Genomic DNA, 12,767 nt, shown 5'->3' with positions numbered 1-12,767 from the left:
GCCACAAGACTCGCGCGGCCGCAGCTTAGCGCTCGTCATAATAGTTTTCTAATCAAATAGTTCAACTCACTTTCTTCCATTTTCAATCGACAAATCGCTTGTTTTTTCTATAATAAGTATGCAATAATAAACCAATTATCTGATCAGATTAAATAGAAGTGAGATACTTTGAAAAATGGTGAAAACTTCCGTCATCTACGAGTAATATAGCCTCTTGTTAACTGAACCTTTTATTATTAAAATGTCAGTCGATTCGATACAAAAGCATTGCAATTTTCGCTATGAGCAGTTGTGAATGTAGCGCTGCAAGGCCATCGAGTTATCGGTGTTCACGTGCGGCCCGTGTTTATACAAACCTTACGACTCAGGATGTTTGGCTTGGCACTAGCCCCTAACACCATCTACAACACCGAAGCACGTAAGGCAAATTTACAGCTGATGTAATTGTTGTGTTTGTTACAGAGTTCGACGGTACCACGGTGCTGTGCCGCGTCTGCGGCGATAAAGCCAGTGGATTCCATTACGGCGTGCATTCCTGTGAGGGCTGCAAGGTAAATATCACTTACATGAGTTCTTATATTTATATATGAACACTTTCAATGCTGTTGTTGTGTTGTGTGATGACACAAAACAAAAGCACGGGGACAATAACCTACCACACTAACGTCATACTCGCAATGTCATAGTAACACATTTTATTGAAAGTGTTCATATGTCTTATACATTGATATTTTTAAATATAATTGTTTTCGAAAGCCAACATGCTCACTAGCTCGACAAAGATCTACCTATAACAAATTATACATGCCACAACCACACTACCTTCGTAATGACAGGTTAATTAAACCTAAAAGTAGTCTGTAAGTAGTAGTTGGGGTAGTTTGCGGAGCAGGAAGTTTTCAAACAGGTGACTGTTGCACTCCATCCTGCCAGAACTGCTCCGCAAGGCCGCACCACACGGAAGACAATCTCTGCGAACAAAGCGACCAGATAACCTTATTTACACAACATAAATCCGATTTACATGCCTAGTATTGAATAGCTATAAAAACGTCGTGTGAACTTGTTAGATCGAAAGCGGTTTTGGGTCCGCCAGGTACCTGCCGCCAGTCAACCGGGCCCCTCTTCATTCGATCACTTTTTATTTTACTTGATACCTGTCCCGGAACAATCACATGGGAACGAGCTCTTTTATAATGTTATAATTTTTGTGCAACGGGCACAAGACGAGGTCAGCGCGGAAAGGTTAAACGTCTCTGAATAGAGCCACCCCAACCGTAAATATACTTTTGACCCAGTTTGTACCCATTTGATGGGATGACGAAATTGTTTCGTTTTAAAATGATGAAGTAGAGGGTTAAAGTGCATCATGCAATATCGTTGCACGTAAAAATGGGAATACAAAATTTCATGTTAAGTTAGTAATTTAGTAGACCCTCGTGTCACGTCCCGACCATATCACCCGCACTACCCGCATCCTTGAGCACTTACGAGTTATGGACAGCTTTTTGTCCTTATTAATTTTAAGTTTCGTCTTCCGGGCAAAGTCAAATTGAAAGTAGAGGCAAGACGTGAGAAACAACACAATCCATAAATGGGTGGATACAAGCACGGACACCGTCGTCAACAAAAAGTAAACGACAACACAAGGTCGCCCGTGCGGGTAGCCTCTCCGACGCGCATTGTAATGTCAATAAACAGAAAATCAAAAGCTACAAATAGCTATGCTCATAACACCAATTGTGGAAACCTGTCGATCTCACGTCCAAGCGTAAAAGGTTAGCGAAAGCAGTAAATTGGTACGTGTCCAGTGAACGTTCAAGAGCAATGCAGTCACTCTAATTACTTCCTAGTGCGAACGAGTTTAACTCAGTTTCCTTTAATGGATATGATAGAATGCAAATACGCAAGCTTCCTTTTAATAATAACATCCGTGCATTTGTATTTAATTTATAATGCAACAATCTCACAGTCGGTAACCGACCCTCGACCCCGGCAAAGGTCGTTATAAGCGTGAAAGCGAGGAGCAGACAGCGATAGAAGTGCAAGTGTACAGAAACTGGTTTGTTCAGTGCGCTCGGGCACGGCTCCCGGACAATGTGTGTCCTTCGCCGTCTGGCCATCGTGCACAATGCACCAGACGGCTTTCACGGATGAAAGCGGGTCTGCCGCTGGGCCACCCTAACTCGCCACTTTGATCGCTTTATTATGCCATTAAACTCTTAAATGCGCGTTCAAAAGTGATAAAACTTGTTTAAAAACTAATTGGAAAATTTATTATAAGCAAACTTTTCCCATAATAATACGGATTAAAGCTTGTCAGTAGTAGAAAACCACGTTATTTCACATAACAACTACACATGACAGCTACATATACAATTGTTAAAATAAATACAATTGCTATCAAAGTGCATACTATATATCGTATATTTCGCAATTCGCATGGTACTACAAGAAAAACATCAACCTAAAATGACATTCCAACGTTACTTAACACTTCATAACTCGAACGAGGCGCCAACTAGTGACGTGAATAAACAACTCACGACATTAGTTCAGCTACTCGCCGCGCGATGGCGCTGCGTGTAGAATGGAGCGGCGGTGCTGCTACGGCGCTACGCGCCTACGATTGCAAACGTTCATTGAATGGCGCCAGCGAACGGTGACGGGACAGGCTGGCGGTTTTCATTTGTTCGAAGCTGCCTACGCAGACTGATGTCAATGAACCTTTGATTTTGTACATTGATATACGCGATAGTAAAATGGTCATTAGTGGTTTGAAAGGCTAGGTTTGTTTTGTTATCGATACCTATACATATTACATATAAACAGTTAACTGTTTATTTGTATATAAGATTATTTATCTTCTGCGGCGTGCAAAGTTTCACACTCTGTATACAATTAAGAGCGCTCCAACAAGAAAAGTCAAAATAATGCAAAATTGATGATATTCCTCGATGGCATTCAGTACTTTACGGTCATTATTAGAAACAATGAGTACTTGTTACGGTAAAAGCGTCTTCTTATCTTTAGGAATTACTTTTTAAATATTGGAAAAAGGGCTTATTAAATTAGTAACGATTTTTTTTCTGATGGTTGTTTCCGAAAAACCACGTGAAGCACTAAATTGTGAGCTCGTATTTGTAAATGTTGAGAAGTTTACTCTGGTAAAGCTGGCTATTTTGTATTACTAATACCCTGTACATTAGGAATTACTTTTGACATTTTTCCTAAATACCTTTGAGAAAGAGAAAATCGAAGAAAAACAAACTCAATTTTCTCTCCGAAACAAGTGTCAATTCCTACGAAATTCTACTTAATATCGAAGTCATTTTCATACTCAAGCAATCTGCAGCGTTTGCTTATACTGATGGTATACATTAGTGTTTATGAAATTCTACTATAATTTTTTGGCAATTTTTTGAAAACGACTCTAATATTACCGATGACGCGCGGTCGTGAGCTCAGTGCCGCGGCAGAGCTTGTAGAGGTAGGACGTGTGTCGCTCGGCTCCGCACGTTTTCAACGGCGACGACGAGGTTTTTTATCATTGTGTGCGGCAGGCGCCGTGTAAAATGCTATACTGTGTGCGTGACAGTGCGTGTAAACGGCGACTGAGAAACTTTGATCCTAGTACTGTGTATTTGGTTTTATAGTATAGTATGTAACTACCGGACAGCATTAAAGATATTTGAAATGATCTGATATTTTATAGGTACTAAATTAAAAAATGGCTGAATACAAATGCTTTTGATGACATGTCAGAATCAGAATATATAGGTCTGATGATGGAGCTGGGAGGTGGTCACCGGTACCAATCAACCATGCAACTAAACCACTTCGTGTTTCGGCTCGTTTGATTCGTCTCAACAAGATCTTTGACACAAGATAGGACTCAGGGTCTGATGATGGAGCTGGAAGGTGGTCACCGGTACCAGTCAACCACGCAACTAAACCACTTCGTGTTTGGGCTCGTTTGATTCGTCTCAACAAGATCTTTGTCACAAGATAGGACTCAGGGTCTGATGATGGAGCTGGAAGGTGGTCAACGGTACCAGTCGACCATGCAACTAAACCACTTCGTGTTTCGGCTCGTTTGATTCGTCTCAACAAGATCTTTGACACAAGATAGTACTGAGGGTCTGATGATGGAGCTAAACCACTTCGTGTTTGGGCTCGTTTTATTCCTCTCAACGAGATCTTTGACACAAGATAGAACTCAGGGTCTTACGATGAAGCTGGAACGTGGTCAACGGTACCAGTCAACCATGCACCTAAACCACTTCGTGTTTGGGCTCGTTTGATTCGTCTCAACAAGATCTTTGACACAAGATAGTACTGAGGGTCTGATGATGGAACTGGAAGGTGGTCACTGGTACCAGTCAATCATGCAACTAAACCACTTCGTGTTTGGGCTCGTTTGATTTGTCTCAACAAGATCTTTGACACAACATAGTACTCACAGGGTCTGATGTGCAGCTGGAAGGTTGTCATCCCAGACACGAAGTGGTTTAGTTGCATGGTTGACTGGTACCGGTGACCACCATAGCTCCATCATCAGACCCTGAGTATCACCTAGTGTCCAAGATCTTGTTGAGACGAATCAAACGAGCACAAACACGAAGTGGTTTAGTTGCATGGTTGACTGGTACCGGTGACCACCTTCCAGCTTCATCATCAGACCCTCAGTCCTATCTTGTGTCAAAGATCTTGTTGAAATGAATAAAACGAGCCCAAACACGAAGTGGTTTAGTTGCATGGTTTACTGGTACCGGTGACCACCTTCCAGCTCCATCATCAGACCCTGAGTCCTATCTTGTGTCAAAGATCTTGTTGAAATGAATAAAACGAGCCCAAACACGAAGTGGTTTAGTTGCATGGTTTACTGGTACCGGTGACCACCTTCCAGCTCCATCATCAGACCCTGAATATCACCTAGTGTCCAAGATCTTGTTGAGACGAATCAAACGAGCTCAAACACAAGTGGTTTAGTTGCATGGTTGACTGGTACCGGTGACCACCTTCCAGCTCCATCATCAGACCCTGAGTCATATCTTGTGTCAAAAATCTTGTTGAAATGAATCAAACGAGCCCAAACACGAAGTGGTTTAGTTGCATGATTGACTGGTACCAGTGACCACCTTCCAGCTCCATCATCAGACCCTCAGTACTATCTTGTGTCAAAGATCTTGTTGAGACGAATCAAACGAGCCCAAACACGAAGTGGTTTAGGTGCATGATTGACTGGTACCGTTGACCACGTTCCAGCTTCATCGTAAGACCCTGAGTTTTATCTTGTGTCAAAGATCTCGTTGAGAGGAATAAAACGAGCCCAAACACGAAGTGGTTTAGCTCCATCATCAGACCCTCAGTACTACGACCACCTTCCAGCTCCATCATCAGACCCTGAGTATCACCTAGTGCCAAAGATCTTGTTGAGACGAATCAAACGAGCTCAAACACGAAGTGGTTTAATTGCATAGTTGACTGGTACCAGTGGCCACCTTCCAGCTCCATTATCAGACCCTGAGTGTCACCTAGTGCCAAAGGTCTTGTTGAGACGAATCAAACGAGCCTAATCATGTTACTACATGGTTAACATGGTTGATTGGTATCCGTGACCACCTTCATTATCATCATCAGGCTTCATCATCAGATGCTTAGTATCAGCTCGTTTCTAAACTTAAGATACAAATTAAAGGTTTTATTATATAGCTAAAATAGTTTCACTATACAACCTATACCATATGCAATGACGTAAAATGAAAATAAGCGAGTACCTAAGTAAGTACGTATAATTTCTTTCTAGTAATAATGACCTACATAAGTATGTATATTTGCACTGGATTTAGTATTTTCGTACCAAATAACATTTTTAGGACTTTGATATTAAAGTACCGTTAGTGTTGTTATGATTGATTTCAATGTGCTTCACGATCGGATCAAGAATGTTTAATCCATCATTGTAGTGCGACCGAGGGAAAATGCGGTGGAAGGGTTCGGCGACCTGAGATCGCGGGGCCTGCCGCAGCGCGTAAAATACCTAAACTCGCTCATCCCCGAAATGTAATAGCACTCTTAACTGATTGCGTAGGTCTCGTGGCTCGTAGTAACTTGATAGGCCCTTGACTCCAATAACTAAATACAGAGATAACTATCACTAATAGGTACTTACTATCAATGGTTCAACTCTATAATTAAGCTGATATTAACAATTGTATTAATTATTGCAACTATAATTCGACTTTTGTAACACAGCACAACAGATTATTATGAGTAACCTAAATTTGAAATCGAGTAAATTCAAATACCATTTTTAGGGTTCCGTAGCCAAATGGCAAAAAACGGAACCCTTATAGATTCGTCATGTCTGTCTGTCTGTCCGTCTGTCCGTCTGTCCGTCCGTATGTCACAGCCACTTTTCTCCGAAACTATAAGAACTATACTGTTGAAACTTGGTAAGTAGATGTATTCTGTGAACCGCATTAAGATTTTCACACAAAAATAGAAAAAAAACAATAAATTTTTGGGGTTCCCCATACTTCGAACTGAAACTCAAAAATTTTTTTTTTCATCAAACCCATACGTGTGGGGTATCTATGGATAGGTCTTCAAAAATGATATTGAGGTTTCTAATATCATTTTTTTCTAAACTGAATAGTTTGCGCGAGAGACACTTCCAAAGTGGTAAAATGTGTGTCCCCCCCCCTGTAACTTCTAAAATAAGAGAATGATAAAACTAAAAAAAATATATGATGTACATTACCATGTAAACTTCCACCGAAAATTGGTTTGAACGAGTTCTAGTAAGTAGTTTTTTTTTTATACGTCATAAATCGCCTAAATACGGAACCCTTCATGGGCGAGTCCGACTCGCACTTGGCCGCTTTTTTGTTTGTCTTGTATGCAAGATGAAATGAACTTTGCACTATTTCAAGAAAATATTGGTGATGTTGCATAGATAGCTACGACTATATTGGCTGGGTTATATATAGTATTGTATATTGATTACTATACATTAACTGCTTACTACTTGCATAAAAACCTAAATGGCGGAGTAAAAGTATGAAGACATTCTTCACTAGTCAATCAGAGGGCCTACCGCGAACCACGTTCGACGTGTTGCCTCTCTGTCGCACTTGTAAATTCGTACGTAAGTGTGACAGGGAGGCAACACGTCGAACGTGGTTCGCGGTAGGCCCTCAGCACGCTAAAAGAAATGTTGATAAGTGTCATGCTTATATGTACTTCAGTTTATATAAAGACTTGCAAACTGTAAATAAATAAATGCATAGTTGTAAAATAAAAGGCCAGCTCACCTTTTACAGTTCCGCTGGGCTTGCCTTTGTTCTTCGGCCGACATAATTTCCTCGTGTCGTATTGTGGGTCGCTTATTTTTCGACACCATTCCGTGCAGCGGGCGTCGACCTAACGCTTACCTCGCGCGAGACCCGTAAACAACTTCTACGGCCAACGTACGCTACGTGAACGTAACCCACATTATTTTTGAACTGTCAGCTCAAAAGTTCGTTGATCCCCGAGCGGTCATATTTATTGCGAGCATCACACTGCAAGTTGCGCCCGCGGTTTCCGGTTTGCCGCGCCGAGCGAACTTGACTCTTCGTAATAAAGATTTTAGTGCTTTCCTCGGTCGTTATTAGGGATAAATGTAACACGTTATGGCCTATTTCTGTTTCGTAGTAAGATTTTATGGTAAACACGGAACGGGTAGATAGGAATTGTTATTTTGCCGGCAAATGTATGTACATAGGTATTTATAGGTACAAGAAAAGAAGTAATATATGTGATACTAGCGACCCGCCCCGGCTTCGCACGGGTTAACAAATTATACATAAACCTTCCTCTTGAATCACTCTATCTATTAAAAAACCCGCATCAAAATCCGTTGCGTAGTTTTAAAGATTTAAGCATACATACAGACAGACAGACAGGGAAGCGACTTTGTTTTATACTATGTAGTGATTTATTATTTTTACGACTGCACATTAGTAAACAAGCATACAGCCCGCCCGATGGTTTACTGTAGCATAGCACATGGACGCATGCAACTCCAGGGATGTTGTATGCGAATTGCTGAGCCTTTAAAAACCTGAACACTTTTTGAAATGAAGTACATATAAACTTAGTTTTAAAACAACAAAAAACAGATACCTTCAGCATACGCGCGTATGTTTGACGCCAATCTATTTCTAAGATACAAACTGTCAATCGACAAAAGAAAAACAAGGTAACGCTTTGATTAAATCAGCATGTATTTTTTAACAAATACAAATACAAAATACAAATACAAATTATTTATTTGCTAGTTAGTGATATGTAGATGGTGACTTAAAATTAGAAGTACAGTGTACTCTACTCACAATTGAGCATGTAAAACTTATCATAGTACTCAATAAATTTATTATGAAGTAATAGCTAATAATTATGTGTGATATGAATTACGTGATCACGCTATAAATAAGCGTGTGATAGGTGAGCGGGAAGTGAATCACAGGCGTGAGTCAGCGCGCTATCTGCCCATCTGCACCTAGCGGGCCGGTAAAGCCTGACTTCCTAGTAAATGCCGCTTTTATGAGGTTACTGTTCTGTGTCTACATTTTCGTTATCGCCGAAGTTGTTTGTTAGTTCTGTTCTTGTAGGTCTTGCCAGTCATACGACCGATGGGGAAAAATACAGCGTTTGCTTACCTATAAACAAATTTAAAAAAACCTATAAATAAATCAATCACTTCTTTGTACGGTTATATTTATAAGTAACGATTTGGCAAGCAAAGTCCTGCTTGCGATACCTACATTTAATGTTAAAATAACATCTTAGTTTAGAATTATCTTATCTCAATATTAGAAATAGTAATATTTCGTGACAAAGATGGTACAAGTAAGTAAGTACAAGGGTCTTACAATCCTGTTAGACTCGTGCGAGCGCAAACCTACGTGACTTCTATGTTGTTATGTTACCTGTTGTTTTCTTTTATTTATTTATTTTTGGTCACTAATAAACGCTCTCTACTCTACTCTACTCCGTCACCGATGACAAACGTGAGACGAAACAGTGATTGCGCGCCAGTCCTTATCTCGTTGCGTCTCCGAGTCGTTGCCCCGGCCTGCACCGTTACATTGTCATATGTTCATGTCACCCGTCTTACTGCCTATTACGATTATTTATTAACAGTTAATATCAGTTTTGGTGAGCTTAGCGCCTAAAACGGACTGTATTGTTTTCCAGTGTATGAGTCATTTACATTATTGTTTTACTTGAAGAATGATAAGTCGCGAGTGTGACTATAAGCTTTTGTCATTACACTTGGGTTTTTCTAAAAAAACACATTCAAACCATATAGCGGGAAACTGTTTCGACACACTGAATAGGAAGAACTCCGCATTAAAACTAAGAAATTAGGCACAATAAGCCCAGTTAGCGATAATCCAAGCTTAACTGTGTCAATGTAACGTTAACGACCAAAAAGTGTCGGTCGATCGCTTATCGCTCGGCTAGGCGACTAGCTGTGTCGAAAATTCTCGGTGGCGACCCACATCGCGCGCTCTGACGAAACCCTGCACGGTACAGCTATGTATTTATTTATGTGCCACTTATTTATATGTCTGTCTGACTCATGAGAACGGCGGTTACGTGCAGAACACGCGAGTCATGTGCGCCATTCATACCCTTAGAAACTACCCTGCGCAACCCCGGTCGATGCACCTCCAACACCATTACACACATGTAATTAATACATATTCGCGAATAAAGTTAATATTATTCATTGTTCGTCAATAAAAATAACGCAATGAATCATCGAGGCCACGTGTTTACATTTAACCACATTATAAATAGGTTATCAAATACAAGTTTTTCCTGAAGACTGAATACCTACATAACTCGTAACGCATTACCCATATTGAGTCCTCGTAGGCATCGCCACTAATTGGAACGAGCTCTTTATCAACACAACCAGCCCACATTGTTTACAGTTAATGAAACTAAATAGGGAGTAAATGACAAATGGTATTATTTATTATTTTTCTGGAACTCCAAACGAAGTCACCGTGTTAATTAGTCAGAGGTCGTTGACATTTCGATAGTGGCTCGTTCGTTCGCTTGTTAATTATATAACTGGAATGGTACGTTTGTAACGAGGCATTGGGCTAGCTATGTCATCGTCGTACGGACACCGCGATATCTGCCTCGGGAGGAGTCCATGTCCATACACGCGAGAAGGTTTTGTTTTCGCGGAAGGAGGTCAACGACCGCGCGGTCGGTCAGTGCCCGCGCTGCGACCAATTATGGGCCACTCGCACAGCGCACAATGGATCGATGGCAGCGCGAAATTGGGCCACCGCCCGTCGCCCGCGCCCCGCCCCCCGGCCGCGCAGCCTCCGCCCGAGACTCGGCACCGTACCACTCTTTGTCCTGCCTCTCCAGCAAATTACTTCGACGCGGGCTCAAGAGGCTCTACTCTCATTAAGTAGTAGCCGACTCTACATGCGGAGCCTCACACCGCAATATGGGCACATACTTGCATTGATTAAAATGTGCCTAGTGCAGGCTTTTTATAAACAACACTTTTAGGTGCATGGTGACTCTAACTGGACTCATTACAACTAGGAAAATTGATAATTTGCAAAAAAAGGGATTATATCATAGAAGTGACGTCCTTTTGCTAATCAATGATTTTCTTACGATGCTTTGTGTAACGTCAGCCTCTCGTGTAGGTAGGGTGTAGTGGATAAATACTATGATAGTGGAATAGTAAGCATTACGCTGGCAATTGTTGTAATCAGTACAGTGAGATACTTACTAGTGGCGATCTAATTGGATCATTGCAGCCCCTAAGCGGGAGCGCGCGCGCATTGAGGTAGGCCGTGACGTGTTAGTGACGTCAGCGGGCGCGATTCGGTCGTCGACCCGCGCGGCCCGCGCCCTAGCTCCAGGGCGAGGGCGGCGCGGGGCGAGCGGGGCGGCGTTGTGCAATCGAGCGGTCGTCGACCCGGGGTGAACGGCCGCGCGCCGCGACGCCGCCGGGATGCGCCCGGCCTATATCCGGCGCACCGGTGCAGCGGCAGCGGCGCATTCTAGAGCGGCGTGGACCGTTAGGAGCGCGGTGCGCGGGGCCCGGGGCACTCTCACTTTCTCGGGTGGGTCGGCGGCCGGCAACTAGGTCGCGGCTCGCTAACTGTGCGCCGCGCGCCGCAGCGCCCGCACAGTTCGCAGTCGACCGTCGCCCGTGTCGGTGCAGTCACTCTGCGTCATACCAAGACTCGGTCACGCGTACGCGAAGCTAGAGCCTGTGGTTGTGGTTGTTGCTGTGTGTGCCAGTGAATGGTGTGTGGCATGTCGTGCGAGACCGCTGGCGAGCTGCGCGAGCGGCACTCCGTGCTAGTGAGCATGCTGGAGGCGCGCCGCGAGTCCTCGGACTCGGGCTGCTCCAGCGACGGCTCCGACCTCGAGCCAGACTCTAACTGCCGCTGTGATCCCCAGGGTTTCTTCAGGCGGTCCATCCAACAGAAGATCCAGTACCGACCCTGTACGAAAAACCAGCAGTGCTCCATCCTAAGAATCAACAGAAATCGGTGTCAATATTGCCGGTTGAAAAAATGCATCGCCGTGGGCATGAGCAGAGATGGTGAGTTCAATTTTTTTATTTCCATCATCAACACATTTTTTTGCAAGTATGACTAAAATGTCGCTAAAATCGCTTTAACTATTTTCCACTGTAAAAAAAACTTGCTGTCAGCAATCAGCTGATTGGCAAAATTTTGCTTAGTTCTGCATAATATGTCCCGGAATAGTAAAATTTACCATTTGAGTATAATAAAAATAGAGTTGGATTTTTATCCAAATTGTCATACTTGCAAAAATGCCAGAAATTTGCAAAAATGCTAAAAACTTGCCAAAAACTTGCAACAATTATTACTTTTATGAATTGATTATTAATTGGACGCGTAAAAATGTTGCATAGTTTTTTTTTTCCTATTTTACTAATATTTATCAATCTCAATTTTGCAATACTAAATTCAGGCCATGTTAATTAGAAATGAGTGCGTAAATGATGCAACATTAGTAATGTGACGAGGCTCGACGTAGGCGGCATAGCATACGTGCATCCATTAGCACGTACAGGAAAGTCAGCGCGCGTCAAGAGGCCTGCTCTGCGCGAGCTTCTGCGAGAATTGAGATCCTATTTCGCGGAGTGGGGTCAGCGGAGGGGGGGGGTTGTGCGTGCGGTGGGGGTCGGGTTATGCAAGCGCGGGTGAGCGCACGCTAACCGGGTCGACAAACTCGCCGAGCGCCACAGGCTTGCGACACGGGCCCGTCTCCGACCGGTGAAAGCGGAGAAAGGCGCATTTCGTAAGCGTGAGAGGGAAATTTATGTTTTCACTTTCGTAATGCAGTTCGTTGCCCTCGCGTTTCTCTACTATACGCACAGAACACGTAATAGTGCAAGTAGTCATGTGATGTCAACAATAGATAGACTTAGGATGCAACTGATCCATAGGAAACATACAACTTGGCTACAAACCACAAATAAGAACCTTTGTAGCCAGGTTATTCAAACAGCTTGCTCGTATATTCTGACATAATCAATAATAACAACAATAAGTTCCTTAAAATATTTTTATATAAATATTATAAATACATTGTTATGCGTAAAAAAACAAATCAAATTAATTCAACATATAGAAACTAAGTTAAACAGGCAGCACACGAACTAAAAAAAAAGTTTTAGGTATTTTCTTTACAGTAAT

The 12,767-nt window shown here is 42.5% G+C and overlaps 2 protein-coding genes across 4 annotated transcripts in view; both read left to right on the top strand.

Moving 5' to 3' along the window:
* Nucleotides 1–12,767, top strand: part of LOC134648835 (nuclear cap-binding protein subunit 3-like) — a 299,957-nt gene that overhangs the window by 68,140 nt on the left and 219,050 nt on the right. The gene's annotated exons all lie outside the window — the stretch shown is intronic.
* Nucleotides 1–12,767, top strand: part of LOC134648825 (ecdysone-inducible protein E75) — a 168,049-nt gene that overhangs the window by 150,868 nt on the left and 4,414 nt on the right. For all 3 annotated transcript variants that reach the window (XM_063503393.1, XM_063503395.1, XM_063503394.1), the window contains exons 2-3: nt 463–551; nt 11,500–11,644. In XM_063503393.1, the coding sequence (XP_063359463.1) occupies nt 463–551; nt 11,500–11,644 (234 nt within the window). The remainder of the gene's footprint in view (nt 1–462; nt 552–11,499; nt 11,645–12,767) is intronic.

The sequence above is a fragment of the Cydia amplana genome, chromosome 6, assembly GCF_948474715.1.
Source record: "Cydia amplana chromosome 6, ilCydAmpl1.1, whole genome shotgun sequence".
Classification (NCBI taxonomy): domain Eukaryota; kingdom Metazoa; phylum Arthropoda; class Insecta; order Lepidoptera; family Tortricidae; genus Cydia; species Cydia amplana.
This window is presented reverse-complemented; position numbering and strand designations above follow the sequence as displayed.